Below are 20,806 nucleotides of genomic sequence, written 5' to 3'. Positions count from 1 at the left end.
GAAAAGGTCATAGATGTCCAATTTCGGCAGAGCATGAAGCAAAAAAAATGTCTAAAAGAATGAATTCAAATATGAACATGGCTCAAATATGAATAAAATAAGACATTGAAACTTTGGGAAATGTGCTTATACAGTGCAAAGTATGTAAAAAAAAAAAAAAAAAGTTGAGATTCTTTTCCTCTTCACCAGTTCTAATAAGCTCCAGGGAAATGCTATACGATGGCTGCTTTTTCCGTTCCATAAATTTGAAAGGACAGTTTTTTGTTGTTGTTGTTGGACGCAATAAAGTTTCTAGTCATCACAGCCGTATGATTTTACTTACACATGTGCACCTAAAGTCTGCTAAAAATATGTGCACCACTTTTCAGTGACATTTCAGTGAGGTCTCGAGGTGCCAAAGTGACACTCCTGCAACATCTTGTTGATTCATTTTTTTTAATTACACAGTGCAATAAAAAAATAATCATCCTGGCCTCTGTTACCTAAAAAAAAAAAAACTGTTATTTGAGATTAAATCTGGTTACTGGACTATTAAAATATGTGATATATTTGTTTTGACAGCTGCATTTTAAAAAACATGTACTTTATGCTTTAGGGAGAGGAGTTGCGTAAATGAAACCGCTATTAACTTCTAATTGCCATATTTGTGGAGACTGAGTTGTATAATGCAAAATGAGGGGAGTGAATACTGTTACAACAAGTCGTCAAACTAATAAGGTTTAAAGATTGTGGGTTATGAAAAAAAAAAAATCCACAGGGTTACTTTCTGGAATGACTGTAATTATTATTGTGCTCTGACCTAAAAAAAAAAGTAATTAGATCTTTATTTCAGTATTTTAAAAACTGGTTGGTGCAAATTTCTGCCTGCAAAATAAAAATAAAAAAAACATGACAGAGCAAGTATAACAACACATTCTAAGATGTGCTGGCGGCTAATGGTTTAATGGGACTAAGAACAAAGCCGGCATATCACCATCAATCTTTTTTATGCCATTCAAAGTTCGTGAAACAAGCCGCTGCTTGGAAAATCTAACACGTCACGCGTGGGTGGGTGCTTTTTTTTTTTTTTTTTACCTGTTAGTGTGGCACCTGTCCCGTAAGGCGGTGCTGCCAGAGGCATGTCACTCTCACTGTCTGCTGGGTGACTTCTCCTCTTCCACACCAGCAATGGCCGAACTTTAAAACGCGCCACTGGAAGACAGAAGCGACTTTGTCTGTATTTTCTGACACGGTCTAATCCCTTAAACGTCCAACATGCCGAGAATGAAGAGATTTGTTTTGCCAAAAGTCTGAAGACGACTGGAAGAGCTGCGGACTTTTAAAGTGCTCGTAGCTGTGTCATAATAAATAGTTTCAGCTCAAAAGAAATGGCTCTCTCCCAGGTCCAGTGCCTGGACGATAACAACGTGAACCCGCGGATCTCCGAGTCCAAACCGGAGTTCTTTTTCTGCGAGGAGCAGCGTCTCGCGCTCGAAGCGCTCCTCCGGGATGGTCGCGAGGCGTTCGCCAAGTACCTGGAGTCTCGCGGCCTGCGGGGTTTCCTCTCCGACCTGGAGCAGGAGACCCTGACCGCCGCTCTTGAGCCCTTTGACCCGGGCGCGGAGCTTTTCTCCGGGGAGAGAGAGGGCGAGCAGGAGCCGCTGTCGCTGCAGTACTGGCCGGACGTTTCGGACACTTCTATCCCTGAAATGGACCTGGGCTGGCCCGACAGCGAGTCGTACAAAGGGGTGACACGCACGACAGTGTACACACAGCCCCCGATGGAGGGTCAGGCCCACATCAAAGAAGTGGTCAGGAAAATGATTGCGCAGGCGCAGAAGGTAGGTGTTTGCAGTTGACTTCAGCTGTCATATTTTCTGTATCTTCTCTATTATTTGATAAATGAACAAAAATCAAATAAAATACAAATGAGCACATGTAAAAATGAACATTTAGTTTTTCTTTTAGCTCATAGGATACCATATTTTTTGCTGTTCTGTTCTGAATAGCAATATGTGTGTGAGGTATGTGGTTCTTTGCCCAGGGCGGCATGAGCACTACAAAACGAAACAAATAATTTTTTTTGTTTTGTTTTGTTTTTTTACCCAATTGCTTGTCCATTTATTAGAAAATACAAATTAATGATGGTGATTATTGTGTGGGATTTTTAGGGTACCACTTGGCCCTTCTCTCTATTTGTGAACATACAAAAATGGACATTTCTTGTACCTTTAGGAAGATGTTAGATAACTATTATGAAAATTGCCCTTGTTTGTTTACAAATGTCCTAATCCACATATTGTAGTCTATAATATATACTCCGATATGTTTGAAATGGTGAAATTTAGTTTCAATCTGTAAGGAAAGCATTGCTTGTTTTCTGAATAGTTGTTTTAAAACCTCTGTACACAATGACCAGAATATCCAGTGTGTGCCTAATGTGTACACACTAGTAACCCAAACCATTCTGTTTGGCTTTATTGTGGGAAACTGTCACATAAGTTTGATTTCTCAACTTTAAAAGAGACTGTCAGGTAACTGGGCAGCAAAATTAATACTGTCTAACTATGTGAGGACCAGAGTCCACTGCAGATCAAGTGCCAGTTGAGAGTAAAGTGCAACGTGATTATGGCGCTTTATCAAAGAAGTACTTCACACTGAAGCCGTCCCTGCAACATTAACGCGTGCTAAGCCGAATATTTGCATGCGCATGTCCAATGTACTCCCAGGGCGCATGTGCATGACTCAACTTATGCAACTGACTCATCCGAGGCTTGACAGTTTATGACTTGTTTTAGTCAATAGCAGCTGTTCTCCAGGAAAAATGATTTGAATGAAAAGTTCTCAGATTAGTTCATTGAAATGCTTTGTCAATGGACAATTGAATGATTTGACCTCATTTGAATTGCTTCTCATCTACAGCAATTTCATTTATTTTGTGTTGGATCTATGATAATGTGCAAAGTCTAAGGCTTTAAACCTGCTACAATGTAAGAGCACCACAATGTCTGCATCAATATACATATTTTAAAGCCTGAACAGGTGGTACACATTATTTAAGATTACCCAGGGGGATATAAAAGTCGTGCACACGCTTATGTTTGCTTTTCCAGGTGGTAGCCGTGGTGATGGACGTCTTCACTGACGTCGACATCTTCAGAGATCTGTTAGACGCCGGGTTTAAAAGGAAGGTGTCTGTTTACATCCTGCTGGAACGCACAATGCTACCTCATTTCCTTTCGATGTGTCGGAGGGCTAACATGCATGCCGGGCACCTGAAGGTAAGCTGCTGTTTCCCACCTCCAAGCCGGTGTCAAAAAAACATCACAGAAATGTCCATGCAGAGGCAAATTAGCTGTAAATTAGAAAATTAGGACTTTACATAACTAGGGTAGGTGTGCCAGTTTGGTTTGGCACTCTCATAACTTTTTGCAAAACGACTATCAAGTGTGACATATAATAAAAAATGTATCTGTGTTGCTGTTGGTTCATAAAATGCTCAAATAAAACACTTTGGATCACTCAGTTGGCATTGAACAAGAGGGTGTGCTTATGGATGTCATTGAATATAATTCAGTATCATAAAGCAGAGAGATGGTTTTGGTAACATAAGGACATGTCAAGTTAAGTAACTGTGACTAAAATGAATTGTAAATTGAGGTCAACTCTCCACCCTTCACATTTGCAGACTCCCCTTGTATAGATGTTCTAAAAACCCTTAAAATAAATGAGTTTTTAAAATTAATATTATTATTATTGCATTGGGACGATCTCACACTAAAAACTACAAAAAATTCCAAGCTTTAATATGAATGCAATTACTCATAGGGGAAAATAATTCTTCATCAAGAAATTATTGTTTTATGTTGTTTTCAACAAATGCCACTCCTGTTTGCGATTTGCATAAAAAAAATACAATTCAAGCATTTTTCTAAAAACACAACCTTATTAGAGAAATCCAATGACCTTGGACAGAAAATAGACAAGTCCTTTGTATGTATAATGTAAAAGTGTCCCCCACGTTACTTATTAGGCAGTTTTTTTTTATAATAAAAAGTGCTTAAATGTATGTACCTGTTAAGGATCTGGCTTCGGTCTTAGTGGTTTTCTAATATTTTCTGACCAACATCTCAGCAGAATAGATTTTAATGAAAATCTTATGGGTGGGAGCTTTTGCTCTGCACAATAATATTTTAAATATGCATAAACAAGTCATGAATGTGTAAACTCTTTCCTTGCCAGATGATGTTTGTCAACTGAGGTGATTCATACAGCGTGTAACAGCTTAACAGACTCTCAGTGCCATCTGGGTGCAACTTGCAAACAAAACAGCAGAAAATGCCAGTGTGTCTTTTGAGAGTTTCCAGTTTATGAACATGAACTTCTGTTTGCATTGCTTATGACGTGATAAGTGAATGCAGACGTTTTGGTTGAGCAAGATTTTCTGTCCATTTCATCATTGTTGCATTTCCCTTCGTATGAAAATGAAGAACATTTTGCTGTCTGCTGTTTCTCTCCAGTGTGTCTCAGTTCTGCCTTTCTGCTGTAGTGTGTGATGCTAAGTGCTAGTCATGCCCTTAGTAATACATCTGCACCATGCACTTTTAGCCTGAAGTTGCCCTACTTTTTAAAATTAATCAAGAACTAGACAGCAATATGTCTCTGTTTCAGGGAAAATACAGTCGGCGTCTTACCATGATTTGAGAGGCGTTGTTTTTACAGCTCTGGTCAAAATGTCTTCTATACGTCTGTCATTTCCAGTCATAAAGCAGCACTCCTTTTAAGTGTGGAGCAATAAAGCAGCGTTAAAATATTCAACAGTTAGAAAACCATTGAATAGATGGGAAACTGTGGTTTGCTGTCTATCAGTCTCATGACTATCAGTCTCATTTCAAAATCATTTGGAAGGATGAAACCCTCTCCTATCGACTGAGCAGCATAAAATAACATGAATGAAGAAGAGGTTTTTCTCCAGAAATACTTTAAAAATTGGCTACAGAGAAAATAAGTGGTAACTGGTAATAAACCTGATCAAAAATTGATTGAAATTTCAAATTGATCTCTATGTGCTACGACTAAATGAACAATGTTTCTGTCAATGGGGAATTGAACCTTCAAAATATTATCTAAGCTTGTGAAAAATAAAAAATTATTGTCAACTTAGGAGCATCAGAGAAGGCAAAGTATACCCTAATGCCCAGTGTTGTCCAGTGTCTGATGCTGAGTCATGACTACTGTGCTTAATTGTAGAAACTGCTTCAGGTCTTGTCAGATCTTGTGCCACTTCCCATATGACTGCGGTTTGCCAGAGTCATAAAGACGTGGAAATGGCTTTAACCTTTTTCCAGATTAATAGACGTCATTGACGTTGCTCCTTATCCCTCTGAAAATGTCATTGAGTAGTTATTTTTTTATACGTTTCAACCTACCTCATGTAAGGGATTTGTTGATTCTACAGGGCATGCAATAATCAGAAATAGGTGTAGTTTGTGAAAATTAACCTCCTTTTTAAAGACAGTCATGTTCATTTATGATCGCCAAGAAAGTAGACTCTTTAAGGCATCATGGTGTTTTCCTCTCATAACGCTGGAAAACTGAACTATAGTATCACAGTAACACCAAGACCTTACATGGTGCTTCAAGGAAATGCAATCTGTGTTTTAACGGCATGTGAGGAAGCAGACAAATATTTATTGCTGAGTCATGTCCTTCATTTCTGTTGGGTTCTGCCTGCAGGGCACTGGAGGCTTTAGCTTTTCCTGTCATATAGCATAGTGGTACCTTGAATTATTGGGGAGCAGTAGCTGGAGCAGAACCTGTTATATCAAAGAAAATGGTCCAACCTTTAATGATATTAATGGTGGTGTACACACACTGGCACCCCTGCAGCTTCCATTGACAGCTCAGGAAGTGTGTATGTGGGGCAGCTGTAGAACATTAAAGAGGAGCTAATGCCAAATCTGCACAAGTGACAAGTCTGCAGGAAAGCTGCGACTGGGTGCCTGAATGAGAAGAAGGTGGCTGGCAGGAAGGAGGAAGACAAGTGTGACAGATTGAGATTTTGCTGTAAGCTGTAGGCAATGAGCTGGAGTTGGTGGAGGGCCGGATAAACAGGAAGGGTGGAGGAGCAGATGAGTTCACATTCGAGTGAGAGAAAGGAGAAAGAATGTTCTTCTTTAACTACCACTGTAGTTAAAGAATTAGAATGTGGAGATTTTCTATTTGCCTCAGTAGGCAAAAAGAAAATCTGAGACTCTTCATAATTGTTAGTTGTCCAACAATGTTTGTAAAATATTGGAGATAACAAGTACAAAGATGGATTTTGCAAAACATGATGTGCATATCCAGTAAGAGAAAGTATAAGAACACATTAGTTCATGTTGACACAGCTAATGTGTTTACCAAGAGAACAAAGAGACAGAAAGAGAAAGTTAAAGGTGTAAGTGAAGAAATACATGTGTCTCAGCCCTTAAACAAGCCATACAAGTATCTTTCCACTACGACAAGCATCTGGTGCACAATGTTTTTGCTGCAGTATTTTAGTGCGCAGTATTTCTGGAAGACACTGAACACAAATAGATTTTTTTTATGAACTTCCATAACAATAACACAGATTATAACAAATAAATACAGAGCAAGGGTACTAACCATGCAGCCACAGATAGAATGCCATAGTTTAGATCAACATATATAAATATAACCCTAACAGAAATGTCTGTTTGTGTTTCAGCATCTTCGCGTACGCTGCACAGAAGGCGCAGAGTTTTACACTCGGTACTGCACCAGGGTCAAGGGGCAACTCGGGCACAGGTTCATGTTCATTGATGGAGACAAAGCTGTGTCTGGATCGTACAGGTCAGTGTACAACGGCAGTGATTACATGTGTATCGTGGATGGATTTTAGGAATAAATAATGTATTATGTTAATTTTAGGCCAAATTACTTCAATAATAGACGAGAAATAACTTCTGTCCATACAATAAGCACTTTTGTTACTGCTATTAAAATGTGCTTCTCAGGTTAGTTAGAAGGTAAACAACCACATTTAATGATAAATAATGTAACTTTGCATTTTTATCCATAAAATATTTTACTACTATACTTTCTACTGAGTTTAAGAAAGAAACCCCATCGATGGGTATATTCTCTCTATTTTGATGAAACAAGATTTTTAAAACACAGTGTATGAAAAGGGACAACCTTATTCTCTTACTGCCTGACAATAAATCAGACTAAACTTTTTCTGTTTACATGACATAATAAGCGACATTTTAGGAATGAATACCTTTATTTTTGGGACATATTTGTGGTCCAATACAACTAAAATAACATTTTCAGCAAATACCGATATTTTTATATTTGGAATAAAAAAAGGATGGCCTTTCAAAACTGAAAACACCATCCACACTGGGTTGTAGTTAGAAATATGGGGGCGGAGCATCATGCTGTTCAGGTATTTTGTTGCAGGAGGGACTGGGGCACTTCACAAAATAAATGTCAAAATGGAGAGAAAGTTGTGTGGAAATATTGGAACATTCTCAGGAACACCATCCAGGAACCAATAGCTTAAACAAAATGGGTCAGATAGTGACCCTAACCACATCAACAAATTAGTTAGTAAGTGACTTAAGGATGATAAAGTCAATGTTTTGGAGTGGCATAATGAGGTTCTGATCTCAGTCTGATTAACAACATCTGTGAGGAGTGAGACGGTCTACAAACTGCAACTCCGTCAGGAGTAATGGGTCAGAATTCACACAGTTCAAAATTCTGCCAAACATGATACTGAACTAAACAAATAATCATCTAAAATATTCTTTGTCTTAATATTATAGCGTTTAGTAATAATATAAACACTTATGGTAATAGAAAATGTTTTATCTGGTTTATAATGGGGAATAAAGGTTATATGTTTGTGTCCAATTTATATGAATACATGTCATATATAGGATTTAAGCCTATTGTCATAAAAGTTTGGATTCCAAATTTGCTGAGGTAGAGACTCAAAGTAACCTGTCTGCTCATATTAATGATCTTTTCTTATTATTTTCTTCTGTTTAGTTTCACATGGATGTCCTCACGGCTGGATAGAAATCTCATCACTGTTACCACAGGCCAGGCTGTGAATGCTTTTGACCAAGTGTTTCGCTACCTGTATGTTACTTCTAGTTTTGTTGACCTCCGCCAAGTCACCACAGATCCTGAGCCTGAACCAGACACTCGACATCAGGTTTTATCTGTGGCTCCTCCTTCTGCTGCTGTTGCTAGAAAACTATACAACCCCAAATATGCCCTTGTTGCTTTAATGAGCCCAAGCCCTGCGAACTCGAATAGCAATGATAGCTCCAAAGAGCCTGAAGTTTCAGAGGAAGCAAAAAATAAGAAGAGGCAAAAGAGAACACGTGAAGATCCGTCACAGGATGCTCCTCCTATCCATCCTGGACTTTTAGGTCTAGAGAAAGCATGCTTACTCTCATATCTGCCCACCTGGCCAGAACCTGATCCACCAAGCGATGTGATAGGGTTCATTAATATCCGGGACTCTAAAAGACCAACCCAAGTTCATTTGCAACGTTCTGAGATGTTTGAAATCAGCCAAGCAATCAAGTTTAGCAGTCCAATCAGCAAGCCACAGGAAACTTTACCAGATGTTGCAAGGCCCAGAAATCGAAATACACAAAATGAATCCAAGACTGATGGTTTGTTGGTGGATAAAGCAAAACCAGAAAAGAAAAGTATAAGTCTTGTTGACAATAACAATGAAGAAGTAGTACCTGAAAAAAACTCACCTTTGCACAGAGAAAAGTTAAATTTCGACAAAAGCGAAACTCAAGTTCCCCAAATGCAGAAAAAAATGGGTTCAGATTCAGATAGAGGTCCTGTTTCTCTTATTCCACATGCACTACCACAATCTAGCAGCAGAGCACTCACACCTAAAAATGAACAACCTTCACATGAAGCCCAAATTATCTCCACAACCAGCTGTTTCTCAGAGCCCCTCAAAGAATCTAAATGTGTAAAAGAACCTGAAACTGCGACTGTTTCACAAACACAAAGTACTTTTGTGGATGGAACAAAAACCCTGAAGTCAAACACTGCACAAAAATCTCAACTGCACAATCAAACACAGTTAAATACAGAAGAAAATAAGATTGTGTCACATCAAGAATCGCACACTAATGCTGCTAATACACAACTTAAAATCTCCTCTGAAGAGACTTGTGACACTGGGGGTCTAAGGCACATTGCAACTTCTCCTGCTTCTCCAAAAAACTGTGAAAGTTTACTTTCCAAGAATAATCTTGTGACTATTACTACAGTGACTTCAACCATGGCTACAAGTTCTTGTAATTCAACCCCCTCTACTAGCTTACCTTTGACCCCAACTCCCTCAACATCTTCTTTTCCAAAATTATCTTTATACCCATCCTCTGCATCTTCTTTTACAAGTTCTGTTACTCCAGACTCTAAGCCTTGTTCTGGGCAACTACTTAAACAAGATAGTGTCAATAACAATACTGAGACAACTCCAGATATTGTTGTTGAGAAGTCTAAAACCAGTTTAGGGTCACAAACTATTACTGATGTTTCTGCTTTAACAAGTTTGGTGCAAACATCTCCAGTAAAAAATCTTGAAAGTGTCCCAGATTTGCAAAGAAACGATGTCAGTAAAACAGGACATCTGAAACAAAGAGAGAACACAAATATTCCTGAAGGTACCAAACAGGAAACACAGACTGTCAGTTCCCAAAATGGGTCAAATCAAGAATCACACAGTAAAACTGCTGATACACAACTTAAAATTTCCTCTGAAAAGACTTGTAACCTCCAAAACCCTGGCAGTCCAGGATACATTGCAACTTCTTCTGCTACTCCATTACAATCTGAAAGTTCACTTTCCAAAAATAATCCTGTGACTATTACAGCAGTGGCTTCAACCATAGGTACAAGTTATTGTAATTCAGTTCCCTCCATTGACTCACTTTTGATCGATCCTCCGTCCACTTCTTCTTTTCCAGAATTACCTTTACTCTCATCCTCTTCATCTTCTTTTACAAGTTCTGTTGTTCCAGACTCTAAGCCTTGTTCTGAGCAACTACTTAAACAAGACAGAGTCAATGACAGTACTGAGGCAACTCCAGGGATCTCGGTGGATGAGAGGTCTAAGACCAGTTTAGGGTCACAAACTATTACTGATGTTTCTGCTTTAACAAGTTTGGTGCAAACATCTCCAGTAAAAAATCTTGAAAGTGGCCCAGATTTGCAAAGAAACAGTGTCAGCAAAACAAAGTTTCCAAAACAAACAGAGAATACAAATATTTCCAAAGATACCAAACAGGAAACGCAGACTGTCACTTCCCAAAAGATAAATGGTAAGGAAACTGATAGAAAACACAACGAGAGGGGAGAAGTACAATCTGTTACTATAAACCAACTTGAAACAAAGTCAGATGTTTATGCAAAAGATTCATCAAGTACAGCCATTCTGAATGTGAATGAACTAATCCCCAAAAGTGATGATACAAAGACACACAAAGACCATATAGCCACATCAACAATTAACAGCACTTCTGATAATCAGATAACTAACCTGGAGAGTGCCAAAGCAACAAATACTCAAACATACCTTGCAAGATGCCACGAACCTCAAATAATATCATACAGTAACTTTACAGTAGATGATATAAATAAGGCACAACCATCGGAAACTTCAACAGCTCCAACAAATTGGATATCACACAACACTTACATACTCAAAGAAAACCACGATGGCAGTATAAACAGTGATGCAAATACACTGAGTCAGCCTGGTAAACAAGCACAAGTCCCATCAGTAGACGGCACAATCATCACTTTGAACTCAGTAAAACAACACACGCACAACACCTTTCTAAAACAAGCTTGCATAACACAAGGAGGTGCATACTCCTCCAGAAAAACACTTCATTTACCCTTTTCCAATGTGCAAGCAATGGATTTGAGTTTGCAAACCAACAAACAAAAATTACAGATACCTGCAGCTGATACACAAAGTTCAGCTCCAAAAGTGTTTCCTTCAAATCTACCTACCACAAACTCACAAACAACCTCGCCAGACCTACAAACGCCTACAACTGATATCAGTGATGATTACTTATCATCGAGAGAGGACTCTACTACCTCTGAAGAGTACTTTGAATGTAGTGAATCTCCTTCACGTGAACCAGTTCTTGACACAAGTGGGTGGACAGGAAAGAATAGCAGCCCAACTAACTCAGATTGTCATATTTCAAGAAATGTTGGCACCAGTTCTGCTGACTTGGGTAATATTTCTAGTGCTTCTGGATTAACCAGTTCAAGTCATAGCACTTCTTCCAGTGAATCCAGTATTTTATCTTGGACTTCTAGAGAGCCCCCGACCTCTCCGCTTGGGACAAAAGGCCAAAACAGAGAGTCAAAGATCACAAATAGAAGAAATAGCAAGGAAGGCTCTAAAATTGAGGTAAACAGTAGCAACACAGAGAAAAAGAAGGAGCGAGTACATCAGAGGATGGAGGGTACAGACAGTAAGGAGTTAAATCGAATGTCTTGGTCTTTGAAAAAGGACAGTGATTTAAAAGAAATGGCCTTAAAACTCAGTAAGGCCTCTGGGGGACAGGCTAAAGGAGCCACGGCAGATGGAGAATCAGTGCAGAAAGAGACAAAGCGATTGTCCACTGGTGAACTTAAACCAGAAAGGGTTTCATCTGAGGGAAAGAAATCCCTTTCCAGCAAGGATAAGCCAACGAACCAGGCTGCACTAACCCCCGGCAATATGGAGATGAGACAGAGGCAATCTACAAGGGAGACAGCAGGACAGAAGGTATGGAAGTCATAAATGTTGCCTTTTCTTATTAGATCATTTGTTTCTTTAGAGAGAATATAGACGTTTTATACCATCTAAATCCCCAATAGACATTGATCAAAGACACTGTAACAGTGCTGAAAAATTAGAAAGTGTATTTCTAAAGCAATGACAGCTAAGTTGAGGTTGAGTAGCTGTGAAAATACAGTTGTCAGATATAATATTGTTATCATCTACCTGATCAAGTGCAGTTCCCTGTTTTATGCCTGACCCACTGGGTCATCGACTTCTATAAATCCTTCAAGGTACGTTGTGAAATGGGTTATAACAAGCCAAAGCAGTGTAAGTCTCAGTGCAATGTAGACTTTTCTGTATTTTGTCCTTTCTATTAAGTGAACTGTTGACCTGTTTTACCTGTTAGTTAAATATGCCTTCTGCATCTCTGCAGCCTTTGAATCCATCACCCAAATCTCAGCCACGTCAGCAACCAGGCAGCAGAGGTTCTTCACCTTCACAACCACGGAGGTCCCCCAGATGCGCCCAAGTTCAGGCACCTCGTCCTTCTGGAATCCATGACCTTAGCCAAACAGAGAGCAGGGCTCTTCAAAGTAGTGCCAAAGAGTTTGCTTACAAGCCACCTCCTCAGAAATCACAATCCAGATCCCCCTCTCCAATGAAAGCTGCTCCTACTGGGTCTGCAGCCGGGCGAAAGCATCTCTCCAAGAGCCAGCTGCTCACTCGGCAGCCTCCAGCCGCACAGACTCGGTCAAACTTTGAGCCGCCACAAATCCAGGCTGCGAAGCAGCAGGCCTCCTCTCTCTACACACTTTCCAGCCTGCAGCCTCAGGCCCATCCTCTTGTCTCGACTCAAGAAGTGTCTGCACAGGCAGCTCAAGAACCAGAAGAAGCAAGGGTTCCTTTTAACTTAACTCTCAGCAGGTTATACAACTTTAAGGGATTAAGGGACAAATGGACCAAGCAGCCGCCTCAGAGCAGGAGAAGCAGCACTGGCACACCGGTAAAAGAATGTAAAGACACAAGTTAATGATGTTTATCTGTTGTCCTGTCATCACAATAAGTTACTGGAACATCAGAGGGGGATTAAAAACTATCTGAGTCCATGATGAAAATGACAATTAAGTGGCTGTTTTTGACATTATTTGCTATTATTTCTGAAAAGTCTGTGATGTGTCCTTGTCAAAGTTTTTAAATTTGCACACTGTTATTACATAATAAATCTCAGATATACTATATGTCAGTCTGCATGGAGTACATGCTGAAATTTGCTGTAAAATAAAAGACTTGAGTCTTTAATTTTGTTCTCACTTTATTTGGGGGTGCATAAGAATTTGCCTTTTTGTTCAGTTTGTAGTTTACTGTATTACCGACTTTATTTACATATTTTTGAGAGGTTTTTAAACTGAGCATTCTGCTGAAGTACATGTTTGATTTGGGAATATGATGAAAACAATGAACTGATTCCACCAGCCGTGACACACAGTGCCTTTTCAATCCAAAACATTATGGCAGTTGTAATGTGGTTTTCCTGCTCTGACCTTCTGAATAAACGAGGTTTTGCAATAAAACATTTTGAAACAACACAGGATGTTGTTCTACTGTCGTTCCTGGCGTGTCGTACGTTCTGTCGTGACTGCTTTGTATTCATTCATGGTGTGTCATCAAGCCTATTGATTCTTTCTTTGTTAAACCAAAGTCCATTTACATTCAAATGCTTTTGGCCAGAAATACAAAGTCACTGTGCCTTCGCCCAAAGCCAAGCACGAGCAAGAAGTGTGGGGATGAACACAGTAAACACCTGAAAGACTTGTCATGCAAAAGACGGATCCAGATGTCCTGCAGATTACGACGACAGGACACAAAAACTAAAATGAACAGGTCATGGAAGTAGATTATAGAGTGTTTTTTTCGGGCTGCACAGTGGTGCAGTTGGTAGCACTTGCAGCAAGAAGGTCCTGGGTTCGACTCCCAGCCGGGGTCTTTCTGCACGGAGTTTGCATGTTCTCCCAGTGCATGCATAGGTTCTTTCCGGGTACTCTGGCTTCCTCCCACAGTCCAAAAGCATGACTGTCAGGTTGATTGGTTCTCCAAATTCTCCCGAGGTGTGTGTGTATGTGTGTGTGTGTGCGTGCGTGCGTGTGTGTGTGCATGGTTGTTTGTCATGTCTGCCTCTGCTGCCATGCAACAGACTGGCGACCTGTCCTGGGTGACGCCGCCTCTCGCCCTAAACGTTAGCTGGAGATTGGCACCAGCACCACCCGACCCCACTAGGGATGAGAGTGTTAGAAAATGGACGGATGGACTTTTTTTTTTTTACTTTTAAATACCTTTGTTTTATTGTATGCCAGATCTCCATACACAACAAGTCAGTGCTTTAAAACATTTTGGCAATTAAGGGTCTAAGAGGAAGTAAGACAGAAAAACAGGCCTTGTTGTCCTGAGGTGAAATAGAGTTCAAATAACTGAAGAGCATCAAGGTTCACAGAGTTTTTACTCATTAATCTAGAACTGAAAGGTTCCTGTCTCCGTCTTCTTTGTCTCAATTTCCTCGTCTTTATCCCCTGTTCTGTTTAGCAGAATTGGCTTCTCATTACCAGACTATATTGGTTTCACCTCATGTCTGTCCAACTGTTTATTCCCATTGCAAGTTTAATTCTATTCTTGCTTCAGGCTTTTTTTTTCACCAGTGCTGGATAATTATGTTGTTTTTTTTTATACTGTTGTTCTTTCTTCTGATATTAGTTTTGTTAGGTCCCCCGCCCTGCAGCACCTTCTGTTATTAAAGTTTTTAGCGTTTTTTTTTCTTTCTAATCTGTCAGCTTTTCTGATGTAAGTTTGGGAAGTACCGACAGTTTGATTCTTTTGAACTCTGTGCTTGACCAAAACCTGCTGAGACTTCAGTTTTGTGTACCTAATACGTCATGAGATCCTGGCTTAGACCACTTTTGTCGTATATGAAACTTGATTGTGTTTCTTCCTCGCTTCTTGCTGCCACTGTCTCTTTCTCTTTCTCTCTCTCTCTTTCTCTCTCTCTCTCTCTCTCTCTCTCTCTCTCCTCAGCTTTGCCTTCTGCTCCTTCACACATGCACCTTGTTTATAGTCAGCCATCTGTTCCTCACTCAGTAATCAAACTCTCCAGTATATAGGCAACTTATTATAAGTCAGCCCTTGTTGGTTACTCCAATCAAATCCCTGTATCCCCTTTTCCTGTGTTTTTTGCTCTGCTCTGGCTCCCTCTGTTTTTGTTCATTTTTCATGAAGTGATCATCATCAACTTGTCGTTTCTGCCTCTCTGGGTTTGGATCGATCAGTCACCATGACAGATATTGCCCAAATTTGTGAATTTCCGAGATTTACTTCTTACTCATATGTTGCACTATATGCTTTTCCCCCCCCCTCAATTTTCAATTATAACTGTATATTTTTAATATGCCACAATCTGACCAGTCCACTGTGTTGTAGTCTATTCTTTTTCTTGAGTCTCATGCAGCTTGAGTCTGCAGGCTTTAGTTTGTTTGTTAGCATTGCTTGTATTGGGGCCTGTCTTAAAGGACAGATGTGAATGTAGTCTACTGCAAGAAAGACATTGACTGCACATATCCAGTCCTAACATCTTCGCTATATGTTTGTATTTACTCTGTACATCAAATGTTGCAAATGTCAGTGTTTTTTTTTTTTTTGACCACACATGTAAAAAATTCCTGTGTAAATCACTAAATAGGCTCATTTTAAGAGAAATAACTTATTCTATACTAATCCAACACCCACACAGATAAATCACAATTCATCCACTCTCCTTAAAGTGTTTTATGTGAGTTCAGACTTTGGATACGAAACACACGCATTACGACATCACCTGTTCAGGCCTGAGCTTCAAACTCATGCTGGCTTATAATGTCAGATGCCCCAGTAAAAACAAAGCCGAGACAATGAAACGACGCATGCACAGCTTACAACTCTTTTGTCGTTGCTTTGTTGGACTGACTCGGGGCTTTCGGGAGCCGAGCGGGTTCACACGAGTCAGAAGACGTACTTGTGCAAATGCGTGACTGGTAAGAAGGCGGGGCGTGGGGGTTGTCAATTCACATTTGTTTCAATTAGCAGTTTTACATTCTTTGTCTGTTATTTTTTAAGCAGAGGTGTTTGGTTGCTCTGCTTTGATCAAATACACAGGTGTCATTTTACTTCTTTTGTTTGGCTGCACTGTGAAAATCTGACAAAAAAAAAAGACATTTGCCTTTAGTTTTATTCTGGGAAGTTGGGTTTCACAGTAAGACATAAACTGATGTCGATGATGACAGAGTCTGTGTTTTCATGAAATGCGTCACTCCAGATTCTGAGTGCGCGTATTGACGTATTGAGTTGTGTTAAGCTGTTCAAATAAGCTCATGCATCAACAAAATATTTTCTAAACTTGATGAGCCTGTTCTTTACCTGACAAACATGAACAGTGTGCACCACCTCACGACCCCCTGACCCCCCACCGGCCCCAGCCCTCTTTCCCCGGGGTTCAAGTATCCACAGTCACTTTACAGCAGATTGTACTGGAGACTTAGTGACCCATAGAGGCAACAACATGCAGCTGTTTTTTACCTGTGCATGGTCGGTTGCCGCCCGGCCTTGTTTGTCACATCTCTGGATGTTTAAACGCTTTGACACGTTTCTACAAGGGTTTGTTCTCTTGTCTTTCCCATTTTGAAGTGTGGAAGAGCTATTGGTTAACAATTGGTAATGTAAAAATAGTCCCTTATAATGGATTTTTCTCCTCTAAATATAAGTATTAAAAGTCAAGGTTTTTTGTGTGTGATGTCATGCTCCTGCTGTGCCACTTTAATTTATTCCAAGCGTTTTGCACGATGGTATCATTCACAATAATGATAATGAATAATTCTGGCATCGAACTGAGAAACCGCTTGGGGAACTTGAAGCTTCGAAACCCTAAGGCAGAACTTGAGAACCATCGATACTGAATGCTTATGTTAACTTGTATGTTCAGTTCTGCAGTATGCATTTTGTTTTGTTTGTTTTTTTGTTTTTCTTTACTTTGAATTAAAATAGAGCATCAATTTTACTGTGCTTTGATATTGTGATTTTAATTGGGCTAAACCTGACTTTCAAAAGATATATTTTAAAAAATCCCTTCATTTTTCCTTGAAAACAAAGGGGAGAGAAGCACATGAAAAGCTTGACAAGAGAGCAACGTTAGAGCACGTTTTACGAGCCGGTCTCATTGAAAATGGAGTCATATGATCACATCTGTAACATCTGGGAGTGTGAATTTCCATCAGAACATGAACATTCACTTTTACCTCAATTCAAACCAAAATTGTAAAAGATAACCTGACGTCTGTAACTCTATGAAGAAATGAACCTTGTTCAACCTGCTTCTTTTACGAACAATAACATCTCTTCAGAAAACAACACGGAACGAAATGTATTCAGTAAGCATTGTGCGCTTGCACCTCTCGGTGACCTTACCAACAAAGACATGCGAGTGTTTAGTTTGCGTTTGCTCTCTGATTGGCCCTCAGCGTTACATTCAACATACGCAGAGAAGCTGCTCACTGTGGTCTTAAGCAGATTCGGATGCTGCATTAAGTCAACTGAAGCGGCATTAAAAGCAGGACACCGAGATGCGTCGTGGCAGCACACAAAAGCTGCGGGGCCCACCCTGTCAAACTATTTGCAGTTTGTCCGCCGTCTTCCGGCAGCTGCAGACAAACTGCACACGCACACTCGCGACTTAAATGTCTGTTACGCAGCTTTTACGTCAGGATGTACAGGGCTGACCTCTGATCAGACCTGGATACCTGGAGAAAACGTAAAAATGCATCCTGTGTGGAAAACAGGTGCAGGTTTTTAAGCAGCGTCAAGGAGCTGCAGCTCTCCCAGGTGAGTTATGTGTGCATGGATCTGCTGGGAGGCAGGGTGTGCTGCATTTTTCACAGGGAGATCAGGTCCGCCGGCTCGTTTGTAGCGACGTTCGGTGCCAATTTTGGCTGCTCTCTTTAAATTGCCATTGAAGTTTCCGTGCAAAGACCAACGAGTCAACGCCACAGACTCAGTCCAATAAAAACAGTGACATTTGTTTGAGTTCAACTTGAGCAGCAGGTGAAATAAAGTTTATTATGCAGATATAATAGCAGTGATTTGCTCTTTTAAGTTGGATGGGAAATAATGTGAGCTCATAATCAATTCAGTGTTTGGATGTGTGCAATGCAAGAGATTATTTTGTTTGTTTGTTTATTTCATTTTCTTAAAACAAAAACCTTAACCTTAAAAAAAGACAATAGTCAGAAGCTATAAAGATTTTGTGCAGCTTACTGGCTAAATGCTTCATTGTCGACCTCTCAGCTTTCAAGCAAAGTCAAGCTCATGAGAATAATCATGCAATTTCTGACATTTTAGACCTTTTTTTTTGTTTTTGAAAGATTAGCTTCCAGTGCTTTTGAAAATCACACATATTTCACATCCAGACTGAGCAGCAACCGTGAACCAAACATGGATAGGCTGTGTCATGAGTTGGCTACGTCGTGCCGCGATGTTGTCCCTTGAAGCTGTTTTCCTGGGGGAGCATCATGTTCCAGCAGAGCCCAGGCCCTCCAGAAAGCATGCAACAGGTTTGCCTTCTCCTCCGAAACACTGTGTCACAAACCTCAGTGCGAAACTGTCAGTTGGTATCGCGTGTTTGTTTAGGGTATCGTCTGACAGGAGAAGCTCCAAAATATATGTGAAGTACCATTATGTTTGCTTCTTTTTGTGGCATTGTAACACTAATTCTAGTGTGAAATAGCCTCAAATTACATGTTATTTGCAAAATAGAATCAGCTCTTCTATTTTGCAGAACCACTTTTGACTCCAACAACAGAAAACAGACTAAAGAGGTGGCGAACACCAACACCTGCAATAATATTCAAATGCTTATTTCACATCAGTAACTAGTGATGGATCCATACACATTTGACAATGTATTTTACAAAAACACCCTTTGTAGTATTGTTTAGAGGTGGGGAACTACCACCTGCTGCAGGTGGTAGATCTTTCGATTGTAGCTGTGTTGCGCTTCTGCTTTTTTTGCATGCAATCTATGAGTTGCGACCACATTGTGCTAAATTTATTGAGCAGGACGCGCTCAGTAAACTTCACAATGCGTTTTTCTCTGTTTTGCATAGTTCTCAGGTCCTCCTTCAACACTCACTATTACGCCTTTCCAATGTTAAGATATTCTATACTTCAACATAATAATAATGCAGAGCAGAAGGCAGGGTCCGACTTTAGAAAACAAAAGAATGCAATGTGAAAAAGTTGGGGAAAACTTTTTTTTTTTTACTTTCTGAGTTTTGTGTCTTTGCTTTTGTTCCGTCCTTCTGCCATGCTGTAATGTGAACGTTTGGATTTTATGTTATATTTTGAAATGCTTCAAAAAAACCATGCAACGTTGATTCTGGAAAAATAGGTAATTTTTAAAATAACAATATGGAAAGAAAAAAAAGGTCATGGAATGTCAAACAATTTTATATCCAGTGACCCTCTGGCCCACTTACTCTTTTGGCATTCAGCACTTTGTCGATGAGGCCTTTAATTAGTCCTGTCAGAAAAGATTACGAATAAAATCGTAAAATAATGCTGGGAAACAGAATTAAAAACTGTGGAAGAGATTTTTTTGAATGTCTTTATTTGTCAAAAAGCAAGAAAACAATTCAACTCAGCAACTCGTCTCATCTGAACTCCAAGCTGGATCCAAACAATTTCAGCACCTGAAGTTGCCTTTTTTGAGGTGATTGATGCTCAAATGCTCAGCTACGCCGGGTTGTTGTCATCCTGTCATCAAAAACACACAGACAGAACACTGAAAAAAAAAACAAATAAACAATTCCATCACACTCAAACTGGAAATCATGTTCAATATCCAGTTATTGCCAGAGGCTCTTAAAGGCTCTGTTAAAAAGATTTTTCCTGGCACAGACTAGTTTACAGAGGCAAAGCGTAGCTGGATGCATTCGGGTTATCTGGGAGATTGTTTCAAGAAATCGCTGTTTTTTTTCTTAACTGAGGCTTAGAGAAGCTTTGAAAAAAGCTGTTCCCTGTTTCACCCTGCAACCTAAGAGTAAAATAAAAGCAACAGGAGGTACAAGTCTTTTTAAACCTTCTTGTTCACTGATGTGTTTAGCAGCTGTATAAATAATCACAATCATCATCGTCATCATATTTGTCTACTTCAAGGAGCTGGTCCACTCCACGGCAGACGATGCTGTTAAAGGTTTAGAATAAAATCACCCATACTCACTGACTTTTGATGTTTATGCTTGTCAGAAGTCGACGGCACGCAGCCCGCCCATGAAGACAGCGACAGACACACAGGACACAGAGATGACCCGCGGCTTCCTGTGGAACATCTCCGTTGCATCCTTTTCAGCATCTTCTGGGGATCGTTAAAGTCTCCTACATTAAACCCTTTTTAGCTCCTCTTCAACCTGTAAACTGTTAGGCTGTGGCGCCATCTGCTGGATTCTTTTGGTTTGTTTCACAAACTCAAATTATTAGAATACAAAAGACTCTTGCGTCCAAACTAGAGTATGATGACAGCAGCAATAAAAAGAGAGCTTCAAACAGTCTTTGAATATCGATATTAAATACTTAGTATTAGCAAATTGATTATTTGGGAGTTGGACTTTGTCTCCCTCTGGTGGAGGAAGAGATTGTGTTCATTACATGCAGCCAGAAAAAAGCCAAACTTCAGAAGTATTGGCTCGTTAACACAAATATGAACTTGAGTTTCATGCTATTTGTAACTCAGAGAGTTGATTGTGATGTCAGCCCATCATCAGGCTTCTGGAAAAACTTTTCAGAAGGTTTAGGCGTGTTTTTTATTTTTTTATTTTTTTTAAGTGTGGGGCAGGAGGTTAAAAGTCATTCTTCTAGTAGAAGATCATTTTTGAGGTCAGACAATAGAGTGGGACCAAGAGACCTGGCTTGTAGTTATCT

At 39.8% G+C, this 20,806-nt stretch overlaps 1 protein-coding gene across 1 annotated transcript; it reads left to right on the top strand.

Moving 5' to 3' along the window:
* The first annotated feature begins 1,131 nt into the window (after positions 1-1,131).
* LOC129363709 (mucin-5AC-like) lies at positions 1,132-13,404 on the top strand. The gene is made up of 5 exons (XM_055035966.1): positions 1,132-1,820; positions 3,093-3,260; positions 6,710-6,834; positions 8,041-11,821; positions 12,252-13,404. The coding sequence occupies exons 1-5, from the start codon at positions 1,368-1,370 to the stop codon at positions 12,846-12,848; spliced, it is 5,124 nt and encodes a 1,707-aa protein (XP_054891941.1). The 5' UTR covers positions 1,132-1,367; the 3' UTR covers positions 12,849-13,404.
* The last annotated feature ends 7,402 nt before the right edge of the window (positions 13,405-20,806 follow it).

Source organism: Poeciliopsis prolifica, unplaced genomic scaffold (assembly GCF_027474105.1).
Source record: "Poeciliopsis prolifica strain line A6 unplaced genomic scaffold, Auburn_PproV2 SCAFFOLD010, whole genome shotgun sequence".
Taxonomy (NCBI): Eukaryota; Metazoa; Chordata; class Actinopteri; order Cyprinodontiformes; family Poeciliidae; genus Poeciliopsis; species Poeciliopsis prolifica.
Note: the sequence above shows the minus strand (reverse complement) of the source record. Positions and strands in the feature narration are given on the sequence as shown.